Source organism: Marmota flaviventris, chromosome 10, assembly GCF_047511675.1.
Source record: "Marmota flaviventris isolate mMarFla1 chromosome 10, mMarFla1.hap1, whole genome shotgun sequence".
In the NCBI taxonomy this organism is placed as follows: Eukaryota; Metazoa; Chordata; class Mammalia; order Rodentia; family Sciuridae; genus Marmota; species Marmota flaviventris.
The window spans coordinates 17,351,202-17,377,516 of NC_092507.1; the positions used below are offsets into that span (position 1 = coordinate 17,351,202).

The following is a 26,315-nucleotide window of genomic DNA, read 5'->3' on the forward strand; positions in this document are numbered from 1 at the left end:
CCCTCGCCGAGGCCCGGAAGGGGCCAGTCGCGCTTCCGTCTCCGCCGGGGCTGCACGGAGGGCGGAGCTGCGGCCCGAGGACGCAACGCGAACCCAGTTCCGGCGAGGAGGCCGCGCCAGTGACAGCGATGGCGGCGGAGTCGGCGCTCCAAGTTGTGGAGAAGCTGCAGGCGCGCCTGGCTGCGAACCCGGACCCCAAAAAGGTCAGCGGCGGGCTGCGCGGAGCGGGCGGGCGTTGGGCGCGGCGCGGGCCCCTAACGGTCTCGGGCCGGACGCGGCCGATTCCCCACCGGCCGGCGCCACGGGGCTCGGACCCGGAGCCAGGCCCGCGGGCTGCAGCGCCTGGCACGCGGTGGCCCCGCAGGTCGGGCCTCGGCGGCCCGCCTCCCCTGTCCTGGGTCGGGCCGGCCGCCGCGGGCTCCGGCGGCAGGGTTGATCCGAGGCGGGCGCGGTGTGCCCCGCGGACTCCGAGCCGCTCCCCGGCGTCCCGGGCCAGCTGTTTCCTGTCGGGGGAGCTGGCGCGGAGTCGAGTGCCCGTACCCGCGAGTTCGCGCTGCTTTCCGCGTGTCCTGGGTTTTGGTTGGGAGCCGGAGGAGGTGCCGGCGGTGCGCCGTGGAGTCGAGGCTCGGTGTGGCCCTGCGCCTCTGCGGGACGTTTTTATCGCTTCTCGGCTTGGTCTTGGAGCGTGGACCTTTTGCTTTCTCAGTAAATCCCGTTCAGAGCAACAAAATAAAGCCTCCTGTCACCTAGCTGTACTCCAGAAACTTAGGTTGTAATTGAAGGGGGTGCGGCTAGAAGTTGTGGTTAGCTACCCTCTGGCCTTATAGAAAGGTGAGACCTACCGTTTCTCACTGCTGCAAACGATGGGCACCATTTTTAATTGTACTTAACTAGTTTTGTTGCCTCTTTTAGAAATTGTTAAGTTAAATACGCCCTTCTCCCTTCTTGACTTTGTTACTCAGCGTCTCGGATGTCTCTAGGAGTGTCTGGTGGGTGTTAGAATTGTTTTCATTGAAATACAGAGTTGAGCCAGACGCGGTGGCGCACGTCTGTAATTCCATTAACTGGGGAGGTTGAGGCGGAAGGATCGCAAGTTCGAGGTCAGTCTCCGCAACTTAGCGAGGCCCTCACTAACTTAGCAAGACTCTGTCTCTAAATTAATTAATTAATTAACAAATAAAGACTGATTGGGGATGTAGTTCAATCCCCAGTTTCAAAAATAAAATAAAACAAATCACTTAAGGGTGTGATGTTCTCTGCCAGCATTCTAGACAGGGTGAGTGGTTCCTAAGAAATGAGACCCGGTCCTGATGGAAGAGGAATTAAAGGAGAGAGGCAGTGAAGATAAAATGCTGCTGAAATTTGGATTCTGATCCATTTGCCAGCCATGAACATGGGGGAGTTCTTTGCTGAGCCTGTCTTCTCCCACTTTTGCCTAGAATTTTTTTATTTTTATTTTTAATTTATTTTTTGTTTTTGTGGTACTGGGGAATGAACCCAGGGCCTTGTCCATGCAAGGCAAGCACTCTACCTGCTGAGCTATATCCCCAGCCCTTTACCTAAACTAAAAGACTCAGCTGGAAGAAAGTGCTTAGTAGATGTTAATCACTGTTTTTCAGAATTTTTCTCCCAGGACCACCCCCACCCGCCCCCCCCTGCAATTTCTCTTGTTGCTACCTAGCCTGTCACATGAGGGTTTTCATTTGCACACAGCCTCTCTCTATCAGGCCACTCTTGAACTCTCTTCATTCATACCCAGCTGAAGAACCACTTTTTCAGCTAGTTACAAAGCTGTGAAAACTTAAATGCTTTCATTTGTGTTGTGTTGTATTTTTTATCAATGCTTTATTACCTAGTGGCCAGGCATATTTATAAGTTTCTTTTTACAATATCCCTTTGTGGACATCTAATAAATGGTCATATTTCTGAGTACTAGTTCATTTTCCTGAATACTGTAAGATTTGTGACTGATTTTAAGGCACTATTATGTAACCTCCCCCCATTTGGTATGTATGTATTTGGTCTGTATGTATGTATTGTGCCAGGGCTTGAACCCATGAGTGTTTAATCACTGAGCCACATCTCCAGCCTTTTTTCTTTTCTCTTTTTAAATATTTTTTTAGTTGCCAATGTGCCTTTATTTTATTTATATGTAGTGCTAAGAATCAAACCCAGCACCTCATACATGCTAGGTAAGCACTTTACCATCCAGCTACAGCCCCAGCCCTTTTTATTTTGAGACAGGGCTTCATTAATTGCTTAGGACCTCACTAAGTTGCTGAGGCTGGCTTTGAATTGGTGATCCTCCTGCCTCAGCCTTCTGAGCCACTGGGATTACAGGCATGTACCACCATGCCTGGCTGGTCTTTATTTCTATCAGGTTAAAACAATGCTCTATTTGGAATAAGCTTTTCTAATATCAGGTAAGTTTACTTGAACTATTAGTGGTTTTTGCTTGTTTGTATGTTTTTAAGCACTTAGGCTTTCCTTTCCCAGATAGAAAAATCAACCCCTAGGTCGAGGGGTGAACTCAGTAGTAGAGCACTTACCCACCATGCGTGAGGCCCTTGGTTCCATGCTCGAACCGAGGAAAAAACAAACAAAAAAGCCACCCTGAATTTTTGGCTTTATTCTGGGAGGTGAGCTTTATGAAGATAAGAAAATGTTGGAATATCATTTTTGCAAAGGGCATAATAGTTGGCATTCAGAAATGAGCTAACTGCAGAGGGAAAAGTGCAAGCTGGCACACTGGCCTTCTTCCTCTCAACCCTCTGTTAACCCAACAAGCTCCCACAGGTTGTTCTTGAAATTGCAGGATGATTATAGAGCAATATTGGACATGTAATCAAATCTTGCTTTCAAGCCATTATTAGTCAAAGGGTGGATTTTACACCTGTGCTCATGGATCTTCTGGTATTAAACATTGGTGTTTAAGTGTAACTGTTTTCATTTTAATTTTCATCTATGATCTAGGCTTTTGGGGAGAGAAAGTATCAGGCAGACCAGATACACCTGGATTCTGTTCCTACTATTAATTTGGAATTGATTTCCATGAGTGATAAAGTTACTGGTCCTGTGTTACATATGTGAAAACTATCAGGAATGCCGATTGATGGCAGGTGGAAAACTAGGGGGTCAGCTTTAAGGACACTTTTTTGCTTTGGGGATTGAAGCAGTGTGCAGGGGACAGCTGAGATTACTAAGCATGCACTGTGCAAATGTTTGATAATTTTTAATTGTCTGTTATCAGGTCTTACAAGCTCTACAGACCATACCTTGGTTTGATAACAGCAAGTTTCCATCTCCCTGAGGATACACAGAATATTCTTGCCTTGTTATTACTTTATTCTTTCTTGGAATTTACTGAAAATAGGTTATGAAGTTTTTTCTTTTATGATGGGCTAGATCAGTTTTTAAATCTTGAGGGTTTTAGTATTGTGAGCTTAAGTCACTTCTAACCCAAAGTGAAGCAGAAAGGCAGCATTTGCTTTTCCAGTTAGTGCTAGGCTTTGAGATAACACACCCTCAGTGACTTCCTGCCTGGTCTTTCTATGTTGGCTTTGTAGAGGTCCTGGGATTCTTTGCCACCTTGGTGACCTCCTTTACCAAGTGAACTCTAAACTGCCATGCAGCATAGTACTGACAAAGAACAAAGCTGCTTTGCATTGTTCCAGGTATGCTGAGAGGGGGGCATAGGAATTACTGGTCTATTTTCTTTTCCTAAGAACAGTGTTAATTATGTTGGATGCTTCTCACCTTGTTAGGCAAGTTACTGAATCTCACTGGTCTCAGTTTCAAAATCTGTAAAATAGGGAGAATAATAATCCACTTTATAGTGAAAATAAAATGAGGGAATGCATGGAAGAACTTAGCATAGTCACTGACAAGACAGTGGATGATGTATAAGTGTTTCCCACCTACCCCTTCTGGACAATTTAAAACAGGGAGAACTGCCTGTTAAAACCTTTTCCATGATTCTAAATATGCCTTTAAGAAAAAGAATTAGGCCAAGTGCAAGCTTGTAATCCTAGCAATTTGAGAGGCTGTCACAGGAGGGTCGCAAGTTTGAGACCAGCCTCAGCAACTTAACAAGGCCCTAAGCAACTTATTGACACCCTGTCTCAATAAAAAGGGCTCTGGTGGCTTAGGAGGCTGTGGCAGGAAGATCACGAGTTCAACAACTCAGCAACTTAGTAAGGCCCTAAGCAACTTGGTGAGACCTGTCTCTAAATAAAATATTAAAAAGAGCTGGGTTTGTGGCTCAGTGTTTAGGAGCATCTGGGTTCAATCCCCAGTACCTCCCCGCCGAAAAAAGAAAATGAATTTGCACTAGACATACCTATAATACCAGTGACTATACATCTGCACATCTGTAATACCAGTGACTCAGGAGATTGAGACAGGAGAACTGAAAGTTTGAAACCAGCCTCAGGAACCTGGGGAGGCCCTGTCTCAGAATAAAATTAGAAAAAGCTGGGGGATATCGCTTAGTGGTGGAGTGTCCTGGTGTTAAAACCCTAGTACCACCACCACAAAACTAAATAAAAAAAAGGAATTGGCATTGATCTTTGTACCCATAGCTTGGGTGTCAAGAAATACACAATAGAACTTTTTCTGAGTTGGATGGTAGTGCAAGTGGAATTTGAAGTAGAGGATAGTTTTTACTCAACTGTGTTTCATGCTCCCTAGATGCACTACTTGGCTCCTACTTGTTCCCAGTCAAACATGATTATCACCTGTGATCCAATTGCTCTGCCTAGTGACCATGTTAAGTAATTGTGGAAGGAGAATGACCAGAAAAACACACCTGTTACTCTGCCTATTAGCCATGTGGCATACCAGGTGTAGCCTGGGCTATATGTGAAGAAAGAACAGATATTGTTATCTAATAATATTTAAATATAAAGGTGACCACAGTTATCTCTTTTGAACTGCTTGTACTTGGAGCACTCCTTGTATAGTCAGTGTGTTTATGGACACACAAATGTTTCCTAGAGAAAGGCTTAGCCAGTCATGGCTTTGGATAGAAATAGAGCAAGTAGGAATTGGCTGAGCAATATCTGGTTGAGGATCAAGGGTAGAACATTTAAAGAGCTGTCAGCTGATGAGTGAGATGTTAATAAAAAGCATGTTTTAAACTTCTGTAGTGTTGAAGACACTGTGACTAAATGCTTGTATGGTTTGTATCACTTGAATCCTCACAGCCTGTGAAGTAGAGACGGGATCCAGTTCTTGTTCTGCGAATGCAGCAAGGTTCAGAAAGGTTACTGACCTGCACAAGATTACCTGGCAAGAAGGCGGCAGTCAAACTGAATTTTGTCTCTGACTCCAGAACTCTTGTCTTAATAGCTCTGCCTACCGATTTTGGCCTAGTTTTAGGGACTCTAGAAAGGAAATGTGGCCAAACCCAGATCTTTGCTAATTTACCCTGACATTTTGTGTTCATCATTGACGGTATTGCTCTGATTCTTGTAGCTCAGAATTGCTCTTGGCTTCTGCCCATTTCTGGTCAGCACAGTAGCTAGCCCTTCTGGAGACAGTTCTCTTTTCTCATAGAGGCCTCTTCTTACTTTTCTATGTGCCAGATCCATGGGTGATTTCCCTAATGTTGGCACTTTCTCTGTCAGAATTGAGGCAGAATTAGCTGTTGGTGACTTATCAGTCAGTAGGTTTTAATTATCTTCTGTGTCTTTATCTTTTATGTCTTACTTCCTTTTGGTATAGAATAGCAGTTGAAAGCACAGAATCTAGAGCCACAGATCAGACTGATTCCTGCCCCACTTATATCCTGGGGCAAGGGTTTTATTTTTATTTATTTAATGGTGTTTTTTTTTTCTTTTTATTCACTGATTTTTTTTGTGGTGTTGGGGATGAACCCAGGGCCTTTTACCTGTTAGGCAAGTGCTGTACCACTGAGCGACACCCCCAGCTCATATCATAATTTTTCTGAGCCTCTTCTCATAACGCAGATAATAATCATGCTTATTTTACTGTAAAATACATAGTACTGAGTAAGCATTTAACCATCAGGTATTTATATCTGTTCCAGTGATTATGACTATAGAAATTAACGTTTGCTTTATTCATTCATTCTGCAGCTATTGAAATATTTGAAGAAACTCTCCACCTTGCCTATTACAGTAGATATCCTTGCGGTAAGAATTGTCTGTATGTCTTTCTATATTTCTTTCTTTATTCCTTTCCCTTTTTTTTTTTGTGTGTGTGTGGGGGGGCTGGGATTAAGCTAAGGGCCTCTCATGTGCTAGGCAGCCACTCTACCACTGAGCTACTTCATTAGTCCCAACTTTGTTTTATAACTATATCCCCATCCCCTTTCCGCTGGAGAGAGTGTAGAGGAAGATTTAGAGGATGGGCTTTGAAAGTGAAAGAAACCACACAAAAGGCTATATATTGTATGATTCTGTTCATATGAAATGTCAAAACAGGCAAATCTACAGAAAGTAGATGAGTGTTGCCAGTGGCTGAGGGAATTGGGAGGAACAGGCTTTTTTTCAGGGTAATGGAAATGTTCTGGAATTAGATAGTACTCAAGGTTACATAATATTAGAGGTGTTCTGGAAATCACTGAATTATATACTTTAAAATGGTGAAATCTATATGATTCCCCCCCCCCCCCCAGTGCTGAGGAATGAATCCAGGGTGTTCCTCATGCTGGATGAGCACTCTACCATTGAGCTACACCCCTAGCCCTGTTATGTGACGTGTATTTCAAAATTAAAATGAATGAAAAGAACATTGGTTTTGGCATCTACTGGTTCTGGATTCAAATCCGAGTTCTGTGACTCTATGCTATAACTCTGTAAAATAAGGCTGATTTCTGCCTCAAGAGCTATCATAGCTGGGCCAGGTGTGGTGGCACATGCCCGTGATCTCAGCAACTTAGCGAGACCCTATTTCGAAATATAAAAAAGGGGAGGTGGCCGGGATGTGGCTTGGGGGGTTAAGCGCCTCTGGGTTAAACTCCAGTACCAAAAAAAAAAAAAAAAAGTTGTCATAGCTGAGCATAATGGTACATGGCTACAATCCCAGATACCCAGGAGGCTGAGTCAGGAGGATCCCAACTTGGCAAGGCCCTATCTCAAAAATAAAAAAGGGCTGAGGATGTAGCTTAGTGGTAAAGCTCCCTGGATTCAATCCCCAGTATTAGAGGGAAAAAAGTTACAGAGAAGACTGGTTCAAATACTGTTTGCAAAACCCTGAGCTCAGGGTCTAACACCTACTATAATCATTCTTGTTAAAGTTACAGAAATATTTTGAGGAAGTGTTTTTCTGAATTTGTAAGCTTTGTTACCTTGTGTCATTTAAGAAATTTAAACATAGGCAACAAAGTAATTTGTTATTCAGACTTGCAAAGTATGTTTTAGGACAGACGTATTAGTTGTTGACTTTCTCAAAGCAAGAGGCCCTATTTCTTTAGGAAAAATGTGAGCTGGGTTCCCTAACTCTTTGTCAATTTTGTTAAATTTGTAGGAGACTGGGGTCGGGAAAACAGTAAATAGCTTTCGAAAACATGAGCAAGTCGGAAGCTTTGCCAGGGACCTAGTGGCCCAGTGGAAGAAGCTGGTTCCTGTGGAACGGTGAGAACATTTCTCTTTTTAAGTTTATTCAGCGCTGTGGTATTTATTTTTATTCCTTTTCCATCTTCTTATTTAAAATGCATATTTTGGCCAGACATGGTGGTGTGTGCCTATGGTCCCAGCTACTCAGGAGACTGAGGCAGGAAGATCACAAGTTTTTAGGCCACCATCAGCAACTTGGTGAGACTCTGTTTCAAAAATAAAAAGGGCCTGGGATGTAGCTCAGTTAAAACACCCCTGGGTTCAATCCCCAGTACCATAAGTAAATAGATAAATATCTATTTTGCCTCAATTATAAAAGTAATGCATGATTGTTATAGACTCTTAGAAAATAGAGATAAGGCTAGGCGAGGTGGCGCACACCTCTAACCCCAGTGATTTGGGAGCCTGAGGCCGGAGGATTGCAAGTTCAAAGACGGCCTCAGCAATAGCAAGGCACTAAGCAACTCAGTGAGACACTAAATAAAATACAAAATAGGGCTGGAGATGTTGCTCAGTGGTTAAGTGCCCCTGAGTTCAATCCCCAATACCTAAATAAATAAAGAGATAAGAATTGAAATTTCTTAAAGGTAAACAATAACGTTTTAGTATGTTTCTTTCTAAACGTTGTTGTCATTCTGGATATTGAACCCAGGGGATTGTGCATGCTAAGCATATGTTCTGCTGAGCTACATCCCCAGTCCTTTTTATTTTTTGAAACAGGGCCTCACTAAGTTGCTGAGGCTGGCTTTGAACATGCTCTTCCTGCCTCAACAGTCATTGGGATTACAGGTGTGCAACACCATTCCTGGCTAACCTCTTCTTAAAAGGCATTTTTAGCTTTTTTAGCTTCCTTTTTACATAACAAGTTTAAAATTGTCCCTGTGTTAAAAAAAAATCTTTAAGCATTTTCATGTCTACAAGACATTTGATCTTCCCTGTATCCTTGTCATTCCCATTTATTGAATATTTTGGGGTTTCCCAGTGTTTGAACTTGGTTGAGGATCTTCACGTGTACCCCCATGCCTTCTTCCTGTGACTGTGTTCTCACTGTGCATCTCCTTGATCTCTTGTGAGTTCAGGGCCTGTGACTTGTTGTCTGAACAAGGATTACACTGAGAGTTATCTCTGCTTTTTCTTTTATTTTAGAAACAATGAGGCTGATGAACAGGACTTTGAGAAAAGCAATTCCCGAAAGCGCCCTCGGGATGCGGTTCAGCGGGAGGAGGAGATGGAAGGGTACTACCAAGAAAACTGCAAGGCCTCGGGCAGCCGATCCTATAGTCCCGAGCACAGACAGAAGAAACACAGAAAACTCTCAGAATGTGAACAACCTCACAAAGTGTCTCACAGTCATGAGAGGAGAGATGAGAGGAAGAGGTGTCACAGGGTGTCACCTACATACTCATCAGACCCCGAATCTTCTGACTATGGCCATGTCCAGTCTCCTCCATCCTGTGCGAGTCCTCATCAGATGTACACAGACCATTACAGGTCACCAGAGGAGGACCATGAGTCCATTGTTTCACACCAGAAACCTGGAAAAGGCCACAGTAATGCCTTTCAGGACAGACTGGGAGTTAGTCAAGAACGTCACCTGGGAGAACCCCAGGGAAAGGGGATCTTGAACCAAAACAAGGAACACAGATCTTGCCACAAGGAAAAACGCCCTATAGATGCCAAGGGTGATGATAAGGCCTCTGCTTTGGGCAGAGAGAAGCCACACAAGTCCCTCTCAAAAGAGGAGACCCGAAGGCCACTCCAAGGGGATAGTGCCAAGGAGAGACCACCTTCTAGTGCTGCCAAGAAAGAGAAAGAAAGAGAAGGCAACAGCCTCAAAAGGAAGTTTTCACCCTCAGAGGTTGCTTCAGACAACCACCTTAAAAAGCCAAAGCACAAGGACTCTGCAAAAACCAAATCAGACAAAAGCAAGCAACGTGTGGACAGCGCAGACATAGGAAAAGGGGCTGGAGACCTGTTGCCCAGAACAAAAGAGAAGGTTTCTAACAATATAAAGGCTCAAGAAGGGAAAGTAAAGACTTCTAATTTGGATAGAAAGTCACTGGGCTCACTCCCTAAGGTAGAGGAGGCAGACGTGGAGGATGAATTCGAGCAGCCCACCATGTCATTTGAATCTTACCTCAGCTATGATCAGCCCCGGAAGAAAAAGAAGAAGATTGTGAAAACTCCAGCCACGGCACTTGGAGACAAAGGACTTAAAAAAAGTGATTCCAAAAGCACTAGTAAAAACTTAAACTCAGTTCAGAAATTACCCAAGGTGAATGAGAGCAGGTCAGAGAAGCTGCATCTGGCTGGAGCCGACTCAACCAGGCTGAGAAAGGTAAGCCTCAAGGCTGCAGTGCCTGGGGGTTCTGGGTGCCTACCTGCTACTGTTCTCCTTGGCTTATTTGCAGTTGGCCTGTTGTATTTCAGTTTGCACTAATTTCCTCTGGGCCTCATTTGCCCAAGGATAGCTGATTCCCAAGAAGACTTTTTGGAGGCGTCCCTACGTGATGGACCCTTCTGTATTCATTTCCTGGCTTAGATGGTGGTGTTCATGACTGTAAGCCTCCCTTCGGCCTGGACCTGCTAGGAATTTACTGTGGGTATGAAAGGTGTGCTCATAGAAAGGGGCTCTCCATTCACTGTTTCTCCTCTGCAGGTCCCTACTGATGCACTGCCAGTATTGCCAGACCTCCCCTTACCCACCATCCAGGGCAATTACCGTCCACTTCCTTCCCTTGAATTGATGCCCTCCTTCCAGCCAAAGAGAAAAGGTAATTTTCTATGTCTTTTTTTTTTTTTTTTTTTTTAAATAAGTGAGATACTTAAAGAAATTTCTTTCTTTTTCAGTTGTAGTTGGACATTATGCCTTTATTTTATTTATTTATATGTGGTGCTGAGGATCAAATCCAGGGCCTCACGTGCTAAGCGAGCGCTCTACCGCTGAGCCACAATCCCAACCCCTCTTTTATTTTTAATTTTTTTTTTTTAGTTGTAGATGGACAGACTGCATTTGTTTATTTTTATGTGGTACTGGGGTTTGAATCCAGTGCCTCATTCATGCTAGGCAAGTGCTCTGCTGCTGAGCTATAGCCCCAGCCCACCCTCTTTTTTTTTTTTTAATAACTTTATTTTATTAATGTGGTGCTGAGGATCAAACCCAGTGCCTCACATGTGCTAGGCAAGTGCTCTACAACTGAGCCACAACCCCAGCCCTGTATCTTTTTTTTTTTTTTTTTTTTTAATTGGGATAAAGATGTACAAATTCATTCATGATCTGTCATCGTAACAGTTATCATATCAGATTTTGAGTACATTTCCTAGGAGTGTACTCTGGAGTTTGATGGCTTAGGTTGAATCTCAACACTGGTTTTTGCAAGTAGTATAATCTTGGGTAATATCTTAATTTCTTTGGAACTCATTTTCACATTCTGTAAATAGAAGTAATAATGGTAGGATTGTTAAATGGAATCAAAAGTAGTAATGCCATGCCACTGGATGTAGTGGCACACACTTGTAAATCTCAGCGACTCAGGAGGATCACAAGTTCAAGGCTAGCTTCAGGAACTTGGTGAGACCCTGTCCCAAAATAAAAAATAAAAAGGGTCTGGAGATGTAGTTCAGTGGTACAGCATCCCTGGTTCTAGTCCCCAGTACCTCCCTACCCCCAAAGTGGTAATGCCAATAAAGCTTTTAGCTGTAGGTTTTTCACATACAATACAAAGTCTTCAGGAAATCTTTGCTCCTGCTATTGTTAGCAGCCTTTCATTCTATATATTGTATGTCTGGTTTTTAGCTTAAAGAAAAAAATTATAGAGTTTTGGTAGCAAAAGAATAAGAAGCCACATTGTGTCTGTCAGCAGAAGACTTAACAGAAACAGATATATCATGGCCTGTCCACAAAGTGTCCTCTTAGACCACTGTAAAAAATGTACAAAGTTTTTATGTATCATCATGGAATGATTTCCTCAAATGTGCTAAATGAAACAAGCGATGGACCCAGGCTCAGTGCCCAGTGACTTGGGAGGCTGAGGCAGGAGGATCAGAAGTTTGAGGCCAGCCTTAGCAATTTAGCAAGATTGTCTCAAAATAAAAAGAGCTGGTGATGTGACTTAATGGTAATGCAGTCTCTGGCAGAATCCAGAAGAATTGTCATTGATTGTCCTTGAGAAAGGGAAGGGGGAGGCCAAGGACCAATGTGGCTTGGGGCCTTTTGTGATTTCCATTCTGGTTTTTCTTGCCCTGTAGCATTCTCTTCACCCCAGGAAGAAGAAGAAGCTGGATTCACTGGACGCAGAATGAATTCCAAGATGCAGGTGTATTCCGGTTCCAAGTGTGCCTATCTCCCCAAAATGATGACCTTGTACCAGCAGTGCATCCGTGTACTTAAAAACAACATCGATTGTAAGTCACATGCTTCCCTTGAGCACATTGTTGCAGTGGGACCTTGTCACTGGGTAGCTTGGCCGCTATTCAACACTCTTACCTTTGATTTCTTTGCAGCCATCTTTGAAGTGGGAAGAGTCCCGTTTTCTATTCTTGAACCTGTTTTGGAGAGGTGTACACCTGATCAGCTATATCGCATAGAGGAATACAATCACGTGAGTATCCTCCTTGTGAAGAGAGCAGTTTTCTGACTTGTGTCTCCAGAAATAGTTTTGTCTCTGTGGATCTGCCGTGGCTGAAGGCAGACCAGTGGTCGATCCCTGTTCTGGGCATGTTTGGTTTGCCTCTGGGCCTTTAAACAAGCATTTTCCTATCACCTGCTCTTAAGTAGCCTTTTGGGCTAGAATCAGGGTGGGATTCAAAGGAGCAAGAAAAAACTTCTGGTGCCTCGTTTGAGCTTGCCTAGTCCACAAGGGAAGAATCTGGCAGCAGAGCACCTGGGACCCAGGGATGCTCAGGTGTGAGGTCAACATAAAAAAAAGTACAAATTGGCTGAGTATCCAGACCTTCCAGAATTCTTCTATAATGCAGACACACTCATCTGATGGCAGAGTCTCTCTCTCTCTAGTTCTGAGAGCTCGTAATATGACATCCCTCTTTGGTGGCCCCCCTTGCCATGATAGTTCAGTGTAGTGCTAGGGAAGCAGCTGATTTGAATTCACCCAGCTCTACCCTTTACTGATTCCTAAAGGAAAAGAATGATCTTAATTTTTGTCTTATCTTCTCTTACAACCACCCAGGAGCTACTTAGTGCTCACACTGAACTTTTTTTATTTTTTAATTCAGTGATTTGTTTTTTCCCCTAGAGTTTTGGTATTTTAATATGAAACTTCTATGCAAACAAACAAAAAAAAATTTTTTGCTAGGAAACTGGTCACTCCTAAGTATAAAAGAGATACGTAAGAATGTTTTTATATAAGCGATATCCTCACCTGAATGCAGGTATTAATTGAAGACACAGATCAATTATGGAAAGTTCATTGTCACCGAGACTTTAAAGAAGAAAGACCAGAAGAGTATGAGTCCTGGCGGGAGATGTACCTGCGGCTTCAGGATGCCCGAGAGCAGCGGCTACGAGTGCTAACAAAGAACATCCAATTTGCACATGCCAATAAGCCCAAAGGTAAGGGAAGGCAGAGGAGGCAGGAGCTGGCAGGTGGGTGCTCTGGTCAGCAGCGAAGTCTTGGTGGGCCTGGCTGGTGTGGGGCCAGTCCCTAAACGTCTCTTGTCTTTGTAGGTGGGCAGAAATAGCAGTGTCACTGCTCAGGAAGACAGATATTAATCTCTAAATTTTTCCATAGGCCGGCGAGCAAAGATGGCCTTTGTCAACTCTGTGGCCAAGCCACCTCGAGATGTCCGCCGGAGGCAAGAGAAGTTTGGAACAGGAGGGGCAGCTGTCCCTGAGAAAGTCAAGTAAGATCTCTGCTTGTGCTTGATCTTTACCTGCTCAGGGAAGAGAGCCCCAAAAGCTTGTCATCCACCCTCAGAGGGAGCTAGCTGCAGGGCAGGAAGTGACTCACTTTGTAGTGTGAGTTCTGAGGCAGGCCTCGTTGAGCACAGACCTCTCCTCCTGAGCCTCAGTGCGCTGGACTGCAGCATGCCCTGCATGGTGATTCCTGCCACCCAGGGGCTTGGCTTGTGGCAAACACTACCTTACACTTTTCTCTTTTTCCCATTTAAACAAAAACATACATTTCTGGGGTGACTTGACTCTTTCCTCTAGACCACGTGAGCATCTGAGCATAAACTGGCACCTGAACAGAGAAGGCAAACTGAGATGTTGACTTGCTCTGTAGCTGCTACAGTGTCTGTGATCCACCACCAGAACCCAGGGGGCTGCATCCCTGCTCACAGTCACAACACGAGTCATCCTGTGGCAGGCCAGCTTCAGGCTGCTTGTGGAGGGCAGATTTTCCCTGCTTGTGGCTGACCAGCTCTCTTCTGTGATGCAGGATTAAGCCAGCCCCGTATACCACAGGAAGCAGCCACATTCCTGCCAGCAGCAACAGCTTTAACCCTAGCTCTGAGGAGCCGGCCTATGACGGCCCTAGCACCAGCAGTGCCCACTTGGTGCCAGTGGTCAGTAGTACCATCTCCTATGATCCTAGGAAACCGGCTGTGAAGAGTAAGTAACCTGGGCCCCTGCTCAGATACCTAAAACTAGTTTAGGAAGTTCCTTGAATATCATTGCCATGGTATTGAATTTATGTGCTGGATGTAGCATTGCAGATGCTAGAATAACGGTCAGCCCCCTCCTTTCACTTGCTGTGTCCATGAGAATGATCATAGTATCAGGCATGGTGGCTCATACCTGTAATCCCAGCAGCTTGGGAGGCTGAGGCAGGAGGATCACAAATTCAAAGCCAGACTTAGCAACTTAGCGAGGCCCTAAGCAACTCAGTGAGAACCCTGTCTCTAAATAAAATACAAAAAAAAGGGCTGGGGATGTACCTCAGCAGTTAAGTGCCTCTGAATTCAATCCTTGGTACCAAAAAAAAAAAAAAAAAAAAAGAATGATCATTTTAAACATTCATTTGGACACTTAGGTTCTATTTTAAAAAATATTTTTGTACTGGGGGTTGAACTCAAGGGTTGCTTAACTACTGAGTCACATTCCCAGCGCCGCCCCCGCACCCTTTTTTTTTTTTTTTTTTTTGGTACCAGAGATTGAATCCAGGAGCACTGAACCACATCCCCAGCCCTTTTTAAATTTTTTATTCTGAGACAAGTTCTTGCTAAGTTGCTCAGGACCTTGCTAAATTACTGAAGCTGGCTTTGAACTTGCAATCCTCCTGCCTCTGCCTCCCAAGTCACTGGGATTACAGGCGTGCACCACTGCACCTGGCCCAGCCCTTTTGAGATTGGGTCTTGCTAAGTCCTTAGGGCCTCCCTAAGTTGCTGAGGTTCGTCTTGAACTTGCAGTCCTCAGCCTTTTAAGTTGATGGAATTGCAGATGGAGTCCTGTAATCTTACTGAGGTTATAATCATAGCTTTCAAATATTTTTAATATCTGTTTGGGTCTATTTTGTGTATTATCTATTACCGTAGACTACCCTCAGTATCCTCAGGGGTGTCTACCTTGAGAAAGGTACTATTGTGTAGTCCTTGCAGGACCTATGGGAGGGTGGGAGTCCTAGCTCAAGTGTGGGCCACACTTAGCTTAACAGTGGAGAGGTAGGTTGGCCCTCTTGAGGCTGTGCTCGCACAGCTCACCTTAGACCTGTTGCTGTATTGGACAAAGTGGAGGGTGGGGGTACCATTTCCTGTTTGGATGTTTGTGAGGCAGAACTGAATTACCGCACAGCCTTTACAGTTGACAAGGATTGGATTCCAGCTATGCCACTTACCACATACCCATGAGCACTGCAGTTAGAACTGGGGACAGCAATGTTATGCTCCTGCAAGGGCCTCAGCAGGTGTGTGCTGTGTTCTGGGGCTTTCACTGCAGTGTTAGCAAGTAGCTCCTGCTGCTGTCCATCTAAAACTGCTGCCTTACTTCTCTTAACAGAAATCGCACCAATGATGGCCAAGACAATTAAAGCTTTCAAGAACAGATTCTCTCGACGATAAACCAAGCACTTACTTTGGAGATGGAATTTGGGGGGCAAGAATACAGGGACAATGGGGGCTGGAGAGTGGGACTTCCAGAGGAGCCCAGAAGCTTACTTTGTGGAGCCTCTTGGCCTTGGAATCCTGCATGGTCGCAGGTGCTGCCCTGCACACCTACCTGTGCCCTGCCTGGAGCACACTTCAGAATTCTGAAGATGATGTGAAGCCTCAGTCTCACTGAGGATTTTAAGGTCAATTATACTTTTGTTGTTAATTAGCATCTTTGTAAACTATAAGACATAGTTTTAATTAATAAATATTGCCCCCAGATTGTATTTATATTACCCCCCAGAGTTTTTTGGTTTTGGTTTTGTCCTCTACCACACTTAGCTTTTCATTTTCCAGGTCCTTTATTAAAGTTAGATGAAGCCATTCCCTGTCCCAGGGCAGTGCTCCTGAGTGCTCTCTGGTCCAGAGGGAGCTGGGTGTCCCCAGAGCCTGTGTGATGCTCACTGCACTGAGAGCCAGAGCCAGACCATCACCCGGGGAGCCTCCTTGTGGGGATGGCAGTGTTTAGGGGCTCCTCACACCGAGACCCTCCTCAGCGTTGCCCAGAGCCCTGTGCAGGCGCATCCTCTCACCCGCTCCGTAGTGTTTATTAAGGGAGGCTGTCTGTGAAGTCTAGAGTCCTCGCCTGTCTTCTTCGCAAGTTCTTTTTGTTGGTTTTGCCTGTTAGGCTCACTAGAGGACCGGAACCTTGAGAGGAATTTGCACAGACTCTCAGCAATTTAATATTCCACTTTTTGATTCCCATTTTAGGTGGTTTCTTTCTTCCTCCTCTGCCTTCTCCCCATCAGCTTGGGGATAAAACACAGATGTGGCAGGGCTCTTTATAGCCAGAATACAACTTTGGAGTAAGCCAGCACTTTAATCTCCTGTTCCCTGTGAATTGCTACTAGAAGCAATTGGTTTTTAAAGTTGTAATGCTCTGTTGAAAGTTGCTTTTGTTTTTCCTTTTTCTTTGAAAGTAAGATCATGTAACTGCAAGAGCACAACAATTTGCTCGTCTGGTAGAGAACTGCAGCCCTCTACCTCTTGGGTTGTGTCCTCCACATCAGGAGGGCAGGGCCGCCTGGGGAGTGGGGAGCCTCAGGACATCCATCATGTTCAGGAAGGGAGGCTTTTGCTGACCATTTGACTTAGGAGCAAAATCAGGGCCAGGAGGGCAGTGTCAGCTCTTTCCTGGCTGTTGAAGGACACAGGTAGTAGGAATTGCTTGTTTTGACCCAGGTGGATGTAGATGTGAATTTTAAGATGCGCACATTCAAGAAGCCTGCAAAGCAAACTGAGCGGGTTGGTGGTTAGTGTGACAGCCTGCTGAGCGTGGCCATCAGTCCCTCCCACAAGCTCTCCGAAAGCCCAGAATACAGAGGCCACTGTTTTAACCCCCCTGGACACCCCCATCGGGCTACCTTGGAGATTCCAGGGCCGTGCAGGAAACCTGCTCAGCAGAAGTTCTGCATCCTCCAGTGTGCATTGCTGTGTTTTAATTTGCTGTATTTCTGAATTGGGTAAATTTCTTTCCCTTGATTGCTTATTTTCACCAGTACACCCCTATTTTCTAGCCTGATTCCCAAATCTAATATTAGAAAGTCTTTTACCTGAAACCAAGTGAACACTTGGTTCACTTGCCAGGCACCTGCTACCTAGCTAGCTTCCTGTAAGTGTGCACCATCTGAATTTGTCTCTTATTGGTGTCTCCAAGTCTTTGTCATTGAACCAGTTTTGCATATTTCAGTTGAGTATGAATTCCTCTCATTAGGAGTCTGTAGGCAGGAAAGGACACAAATTTGTTCATTCCAATGTCAGTATCCGCTTCTGGCACATAAGATTTCTTGTTTGTGTAAAGCCAGGTCTTCCTCCATCCCCCTCTGAGTGTCTGCATCAGGGATGTGACTTGGTGAGAAGAGGACACACTGAACTTCTAGATGACCCCCTCACCCAGCTTACCGAAATGGCTGCAGAGCAGACGCAAAATGACGTTGAACCTTTGGTCTCATTTGTGAAAACTTGTGCAATTTTTTTCTGTTCTACACTACACATGAATCACCTGATTACAGATTAGTCCTTTGTGATCCCTGGTGTGATGAGCAGGGTCTCTGAGGCTTTTTCTTTCTTGGAAGTGGGAGGGGAAGGAGCAAGGTGTAATCTTGCTCTTCATTTGTATTTTGGTCCCAAAATGTAAATACAATTTTCTATGTTACTTTTTTGTGGTAACTACCAAGATGAATATTTTAATTAGATAAGTTATACAAAAAGGAAAATCCCACATCTAAATAAAAAACAAAAAAATTCTGCCTCCTGCGTTTTTGCTCTTGTGTCAGCGAACAGAAGTCAAGATGTCTGCCTACTGGGCTGAGGCGGAGGCCTTCGTGGGGGCAGGGGTTGCTGTTGGTAGTGCCGCAGGACCAGGGAGGGAGTTTCAGGAGTGAAGAACCCTCCTGGGGACAGGCACCAACCCTTGTTGTGCTTAGAAGCCTGCAGCTGTGCAGTCGGACCGACCCGACCCGTGACTTGAGGTGAGAGAACACAGCCAAATGCTGAGTTCCTGGTGGCTAAAGGAAGGATTGGGAACCCAGATTCTCTTAGCTCTGGCTTTCCATCTCTCCCTGGAGGGTGTGGGGCTCAGGTAAGTCTTCTCAGTCCTCCATTGATGTCTTAAAGAACATTACTCTAAGCCACCTGCCTGTGATCCCAGTTACTTGGGAGGCTTGACCTTACTGATTATGCTCCTACCAGGTGCCAGACCCCATCCAGTCTTGTATCCAGACAGCCTCAGTTCCTACTTTGAAATCCTAAGCCCTAGTGGACAATGAGAAGGTGGGGCCTTTGGAGGTGATTAGGTCATTGGGCAGTGCTGAGAGCCACAGCTGAGTCGGAATGGCCCCTGGCATTTTGTCAATAGTATTGGTTGACAGGCGCTTGGCTGCTACTTTGGAGTTCCCCCGGGGATTCCCGGAGAGTTCCCATTGGTTGGGGAAGTGCAGGAGGAGGGATTTCCGGAGGATATTTCCAGCTGGGTGGGGTTCGGGATAGTTCCCGGGGAGCGTGTGTGGAGTGTGCTGGTGGAGTTCAGAAATAAAGTTTGTTCCTGCTTCAGTGGCTCGTGATTTGTGCCCAGCCAGACTGCGGCAGGCAGAGGCTTAATGAACAGGATTCTCCTATGAGAGAAGAAGTGGGAGCTTTGGGTCACTCTGCTCTCCCCCATGTGAAGGCACAAGAAGAGAGCCATCAGGGGCAGGATCTGCAGTGCCTTGATCTTGGACTTGAGCCTCTGGAACTGTGAGAGATGAGTGTTAAGCCACCTAGCCCGTGGTAATTTGGTACAGCAGCCCAAACTAAGACACTGGGCAGTTCTTAAGATAGAAGCATAAGTTTGAGAACTGCGGGAGCACACCTGCAGTCCCAGCATTCAGGAGGCCCAGCAGGAGGATCCCTTGAGCCTAGGAAGTCAAGGCCCCCCTGGGCAACATAGCAAGACTCTTGAAACAAAAGCATTGTTCTTGGAAGCTTAATGTATTTTGTAATTTTCACTTCTTTTGTTCTTAGAAATTTGAGATTTGCTCCAGAGAATTCCACAAATAGCTCTTGCTACTTGGGTCAGTGAAAGGAAATTGGCACATGTAGTCTCACACTTGGGTGGCCTCTCTCTGTTGCTGGGTAAGACCTAGCTCTTGCCCTCGTGAAGCTTTCATCTAGTAGTGGAGATAGTTATCAAATAGTTGCACAAATAATTGGTTAAAATAGAATTTTCTGGGCACCACTGAAGGAATTTAGTTGACTTGGTCAGAGGTAGGATCTGGAAATACATTTTGTTTTGTAGTCCTCCTCAAGTGAGCCTGCTAAGCAGTGTGGTTGGGACTAAAGCATGGTGGGAAAACCCATGTAAACCTGGGAAATGAGTCAGACCCAGGCTCAAATCCTGATTCTACCACCCACTGTACCACTCTGACCTCAGTTTCCTCATCTATAACATAACAATGACACCAAAGGAATTCTTATTAGAGCTCCCTGAGAGAAGAGGACCTGAATGAATTTAAAATGGAGAATGAAGGGAAAGAGTTATTTTTTACTGGTAGAGGGTTTTATACCAGAATACAAATATATCAGAAAAATCTGTATGAAATAGACGATTTTTTAGAAAAATACAACTTAACCAAAAATTAGCTGGGCATGGTGACACATGCCTGTAACCCCAGCAACTCAGGAGTTTGAGGCAGGAGAATCACAAGTTCAAAGCCAGTCTTAGCAAAATAGTGAGGCCCTAAGCAACTTAGTGTGTGTGTGTGTGTGTGTGTAGGGGAGATACCTTGGCCCCAATAGAACTGGCAAATTAAACAGACTGATTTGATCCTTCCCCATAAGAAAGCTCCAGGCCTGCTGGGTACAGTGGTGCATGCAGTGATCCCACATACCAGGGAGGCCTAGGCAGGAGGATCATAAGTTGGAGGCCAGCCTGGGCAACTTAGCAAGACCCTGTCTCAAAAAATAAAAAGGGATAGGGATGTAGCTCAGTGGCAGAGCACCCCTGGGTTCAATCCCCAGTACTGCAAAAAAAAAAAAAAAAAAGGAGTAGGGGGAGGAGGAGGAGGAGAAAGCAAGCACTAGCCTAAGATGGTCTCCAAGGGGAATTTTTTTGTTTTATTGTTTCTTTTAAATATTTTATTTATTTATTGGTACCAGGGATTGAACCCAGGGGTGCTTAACCACTAAGCCACATCCCCAGCTCTTTTTCATATTTTAGAGACAGGGTCTCACTGAGTTGCTTTAGGACCTCATTAAGTTGCTGAGGCTGGCTTTGAACTTGTGATCCTCCTGCCTCAGCCTTCCAAGCCACTGGGATTACAGGCGTGCATCATTTTAATTTTTGTTTATTTTATTTATTTATTTTAATATTATTTTTTTAGTTTTAGGTGGATACAATATCTTTATTTGATTTTTATGTGGTGGTGAGGATCGAACCCAGTGCCCCACAGGTGCTAGGAAAGCGCTCTACCACTGGAGCCAAACCCCAGCCCATGTTTATTTTATTCTTCAAAGGGAAATTCTTTCAACCTTCCAGGATCAAGTGGTCCCAGTGCCACCTGCTATTCCAAAGCAAAGGAAAAAGAGAAAGTGCTGTGGGAGCCAGTAAAACATGATATTGAAACTGGATAAAGGTTACACCAAAAAATAAAATTACAGACCAATCTTATTTATGAATATGGATGAGACTATTCTAAATATTAGCAGACCTAACAGCACATTAAAACAAACCAAAAAAAAAAAAAAACATGCTGGGATCTTGGTCGTTCTCAGTGTGAAGACTGGGTTTCACAGTGTGAAGTTTGCCTCTTTCCAGCCCCATATGACGGAGGCATATCGCATCACCTGCCTGATGTGGCTTTAGGAACAAATCACAGCCAAATAGGGTTCACTGAGCACTGGCAAGACACTGGGACTCTATCAGAACATGCCAGGACAGTGGTTCTCAACTAGATATGATTTTGCCCCCAGTAAGACATGTAGCAAGATCTGGAGATGTTTTTGGATGTCACTGGTGTGGGGTACAGGGTGTATCTACTGGGGAGAGGCCAGGGATGCAATAAACATTCTACAATGCACAGGACAGCCCCCTTGCAACAAAGAAGGCTCGGTTCCATTGCAATAACAGCCCCCACGCCCCAGTGGCTCAAAATCAGGAAGGTCTCCCTCCACCTGCATGTGGGTCTGGTGGGCATCTTCCTTATGCCATCCTCAGTGGGGCTCAGGCGAAGGGAGGCGTCATCCCCAAGCTTTTAAGACTTTCCAGGCCAGTGGAGAATATTGCCCCTGCTCTTGGCTATGTCCAGAAGGGACATCCATCATGTTTTGTTGGCCATACCTAAATTCAAGGGGGCAAGGAAATCTAATACAACACCTCCATGTGCCTGGACTCAAAGAACTGGAAATATTTGCTAATTGTACCACAGATTCTGAAGGCACTCACAGAAGCCAGGTCTACGTGATTCTCAAGGCCAGGGCCAGGGCAGACTGTTAAGGCAGACTCTGCTTCAAGTCCCATGCTTCCCGGCTGGGTGCCCTCAAACAAGCTACTTAATCTCCTCTTTCCCTGCCACCCTACACCCCACTGCCTTTTTTTTGGTTATACTGTGGCTGGAACCCAGGGCCTTGCAGATAGGCAAGTGCTCAATGCTGAGCCATACCCCAGACCCATCAACCTCTCTGTTTCTTTCTACAAAAATGAGGAATCAACCTCATGGAGCCATCTTATATCATGTGAAGGATCAAGATGTGTAAAATGCTTTGAGCAGTGCCTGGCACATAGGGAGAGCTGCGGACCTGCTGCCCTGGAGGAGGAGGAGAAGGAGGAGGAGGAGGAGGAGGAGGAGGAGGAGGAGGAAGAAGAAGAAGAGCAGCAGCAGCAGTAGCAGCTCCGTGTGTGTGGAAGGGGCATTTGGTACAAGGTGTTGTTACCACTGAAGTCCTGAGGAAAATGACATGCTCCAGGTCACACAGCTGGTAGGTGTTGTGTGGTGGCCAGGAGCCTGATCTCTGTGGTCTCAGCCTGGCATGTCTAAGTTCTCACATGGTACTGATATTTGGAAAAGGTTCAGAGTAGACAAGAACATGGTCCCTGGGCGGGGTATGTGGCTCCGTGGTAGAGTGCTTGCCTAGCATATGTGAGGCCCTGGGTTCAGTCCCCAGCACCACAAAAAAAAAAAAAAAAAAAAAAAAGTCTACTCAAAGAACATAGTCCCTGGAGGATGAAGGCCTGGGTGCAAATCTTAGTTCCACTACTAACCACCTGTGTGGCCCTGCACAAGTTACTTAGCCTCCCTGTGCCCTAATTTTCTCTTCTATAAAATGAGGAAAATAGGACATTTGCAATTATGAAGATTAAAAGCTAATATAAGTCAAGCCCTTAACAACATCGCCAGTGCCATATTGGGCTGGCTGTCACTGCTACTACACCTTCAGATTGCCATAAAGAAACTTTCAAAGGCAACACGGTTAACGGTCCCTTTCTCACAGCATAACAGACAAGAAGAGAGGAGCCGAAGGCCGATGCACATGTCGTAATCTCAGCATTTCAGGAGGCTGAGGCAGGAAGACCGTGAGTTCAAAGCTAGCCTCAGCAACTCAGTGAGACTGTCTCTAAATAAAATAGAAAATAGGGCTGGGGATGTGGCTCAGAGGCTGAGTGCCTCTGAGTTCAACCCCCAGGGCCCCCCTAAAAAAAGACTAGGGGTGTTGGGGTTGTGGCTCAGTGGTAGAGCGCTTGCCTAGCATGTATGAGGCACTGGGTTTGATCCTCAGTACTGAATATAAATAAATAAATTAGTTAATTAAAATAAAGGTTCATGGACAACTAATTTTTTAAATTAATTTGTTCTAATCAGTTATACATGGCAGCAGAATGCTCTTCGATTCACTGTACACAAGTGGAGCACAATTTTTGACTTCACTGGTTGTATCAAAGTAGGGTCACACTATTTGTGTAATCATACATATACCTAGGATAATGATGTCCATCTCATTCCACCATCTTTCCTACCCCCCATGCCTCCTACCCGCCTCCCCTTTACCCTATCCAAAATTCCCTCACTCATCCCATGTCCCTCCTATTATGGATTAGCATCCACTTATCAGAGAAAACATTCAGCCTTTGGTTTGGGGGGGATTGGCTTACTTCACTTAGCATGATATTCTCTAACTCCATCCATTTACCTGCAAATGCCATAGTTTTATTCTCTTTTATTGCTGAGTAATATTCCATTGTATATATATACCACATTTTCTTTATCCATTGATCTATTAAAGGGCATCTTGGTTGGTTCCACAGTTTGGCTATTGTGAACTGAGCTGCTAAGAACATTGATGTGGTGTGTCACTGTAGTATGCTATTTTAAAGTCCTTTGGGTATAAACCAACTGAGTCAAATGGTGGTTCCATTCCAAGTTTTCTAAGGAATCTTCATACTACTTTCCAGATTGGTTGCACCTATTTACAGTCTCACCAGCAATGTATGAGTGTGCCTTTCCCCCCCACATCCTCACCAACACTTATGGTTGTTTGTATTCTTGATAACTGCCATTCTGACTGGAGTGCGATGATTTCCATTTCTATAATTACTAGAGATGTTGAACATTTTTTCATATTTATTGATCGATTGTATATCCTCTTCCGAGAAATATTTGTTCAGCTCCTTAGCCCATTATTGATTGGATTGTTTGTTTTTTTGGTGTTAAGATTTTTGAGTTCTTTATATCCTGGAGATTAGTGCTGTATCTGATGTGTGTGCGGCAAAAATTTGCTTCCAAAATGTAGACTCTTTTCACTTCATTGATTGTTTCTTTTACTGAAGAGAAGCTTTTTAGTTTAAATCCATCCATTTATTGATTCTTGATTTTATTTCTTGCACTTTAGGAGTCTTGTTAAAGAAGTCAGGGCCTAATCCAACATGATGAATATTTAGGCCTACTTTTTCTTTTATTAGGCATAGGGTCTCTGGTCTAATTCCTAGGTCCTTGATCCACTTTAAGTTGATTTTTGTGTATGGTGAGAGATAGGGGTTTAGTTTCATTTTGCTGCATATGGATTTCCAGTTTTCCCAGCACCATTTGTTGAAAAGGCTATCTTTTCTCTAATGTGTGTTTTTGGCACCTTTATCTGGTATGAGATAACTGTATTTATGTGGGTTTGTCTCTGTGTCTTCTATTCTGTACCTTTGGTCTACATGTCTATTTTGGTGCCAGTACCATGCCATTTTTGTTACTATAACTTTCTAGTATAGTTTAAGGTCTGGTATTGTTATGCCTCCTGCTTCACTCTTCTTGCTAAGGATTGCTTTGGCTTATTCTGAGTCTCTTATTTTTCCAAATGAATTTCATGATTGCTTTTTCTATAAGGAATGATTTTAGGCTTTTAATTGGAGACACATTGAATCTGTATAGTGCTTTGGGTAATATGACCATTTTGACAATATTAATTCTGCCTATCCAGGAGCATGGGAAGTCTTTCATCTTCTAAGGTCTTCTTCAATATCTTTTTTTTTAATATTTATTTTTTTAGTTATATGTGGCCACAATATCTTTATTTTACTTTTATGTGGTACTAAGGACTGAACCCAGTGCCTCAGGCATGCTAGGCAAGCACTCTACCACTGAGCCACAGACCCAGACCAGGTCTTCTTCAATTTCTTTCTTTAGTGTTCTGTAGTTTTCATTGTAGAGGTCTTTCACCTCTTTTGTTAAATTGATTCCCAAGTATTTTATGTTTTTGAGGCTATTGTGAATGAGATAGTTTTCCTAATTTCTCTTTCAGAGGATTCATCATTGATATTTAGAAATGCATTTGATTTATGGGTATTGATTTTTATAGCCTGCTACTTTGCTGAATTCATTTATTAATTCTAAATTCTGGTGGAATTTTTTGGATCCTGTAAGTATAGAATCATGTCATCAGCAAATAATGATAGTTTGAGTTTTTCTTTTCCTATTTGTATCCCTTTAATTTCTTTCGTCTGTCCAATGGCTCTGGCTAGAGTTTCAAGAACTATGTTGAATAGAAGTGGTGAAAGAGGCCATCCTTGTCTTGTTCCAGTTTTTAGTGGGAATGCTTCCAATTTTTCTCCATTTAGAATGACGTTAACCTTGGGTTTATCATAGATAGCTTTTACAATGTTGAGGTATGTTCCTACTATTCCTAGTTTTCTAGTGTTTTGAACATGAAAGGGTGCTGCACTTTGTCAAATGCTTTCTCTGCATCAGTTGATATAATCATATGATTCTTTTCTTTAAGTCTATTATATGATGAATTACATTTATTGATTTCTGTATGTCGAACCAACCTTGCATCCCTGGAATGAACCACACTTGATCATGGTACACAATTTTTTAAATATGTAATTTGCCAGAATTTTATGGATAATTTTTACAACTGTGTTCATCAGGGATATTGTCTGAAATTTTCTTTCCTTGATGTGTCTCTGTCTGGTTTTGGTATCAGGATGATACTAGCCTCATAGTATGAGTTTGGAAGAGTTCCCTCCTTTTCTATTTCATGGAATAATTTGAGTATTGGTATTAATTCTTTGTAGATCTTGTAGAACTTGACTGAGAATTCATCTGGTCCCCCGCTTGTCTTTGTTGGTAGGCTTTTGATGGCGTCTTCTACTTCCTTGCTTGAAATTGATCTTTTTAAATTGTGTATGTCTTCTTTGTTCAGTTTGGGTAGATCATATGCCTCTAGAAATTTGTGTCTTCGAGGTTTTCTATTTTACTGGAGTATAAATTTTCAAAATAGTTTCTAATTGTCTTCTGTATTTCAATAGTGTCTGTCATGATATTTCCTTTTTCATCATGAATTTTAGTAATTTGAGTTTTCTCCTTTTCATTAGGGTGGCTAAGGGTTTGCCAATTTTATTTTTTCAAAGAACCAGCTTTTGTTTTGTTATTTTTTTGAATTACTTTGTTTCAACTTCATTGATTTCAGCCCTGATTTTAATTATTCTCTGTCTTCTTCTACTTTTGGTGTTGATTTGTTCTTTTTCTAGGGCTTTGAAATGTAATGTCAATTCGTTTTTATTGACTTTTTCTTCTGTTAATGAGTAAGCTTAATGCAATGAACTTTCCTCTTAGCACTGCTTTCATAGTATACCAGAGATTTTGATGTTGTATCAGAGTTCTCATTTACTTC

General features: G+C 43.8%; 1 protein-coding gene and 1 long non-coding RNA gene across 2 annotated transcripts in view; one reads left to right on the top strand and one right to left on the bottom strand.

Annotated features, from left to right (window-relative positions):
- LOC114094425 (uncharacterized) overlaps window positions 1-26,315 on the bottom strand; it is a 50,405-nt gene that overhangs the window by 15,615 nt on the left and 8,475 nt on the right. The gene's annotated exons all lie outside the window — the stretch shown is intronic.
- On the top strand, window positions 56-17,932 carry Eloa (elongin A). The gene is made up of 11 exons (XM_027937582.2): window positions 56-203; window positions 6,099-6,155; window positions 7,492-7,598; window positions 8,727-9,918; window positions 10,240-10,354; window positions 11,829-11,984; window positions 12,084-12,181; window positions 12,969-13,149; window positions 13,328-13,439; window positions 13,979-14,151; window positions 15,535-17,932. The coding sequence occupies exons 1-11, from the start codon at window positions 129-131 to the stop codon at window positions 15,594-15,596; spliced, it is 2,328 nt and encodes a 775-aa protein (XP_027793383.2). The 5' UTR covers window positions 56-128; the 3' UTR covers window positions 15,597-17,932.

Coding starts and splice junctions, on each gene's coding strand:
- Eloa (XM_027937582.2), top strand. CDS start 129: ATGGCGGCGGAGTCGGCGCTCCAAGTTGTGGAGAAGCTGCAGGCGCGC. Junction 11,985..12,083: donor ACTTAAAAACAACATCGATT/GTAAGTCACATG, acceptor ATTTCTTTGCAG/CCATCTTTGAAGTGGGAAGA. Junction 14,152..15,534: donor TAGGAAACCGGCTGTGAAGA/GTAAGTAACCTG, acceptor TTCTCTTAACAG/AAATCGCACCAATGATGGCC.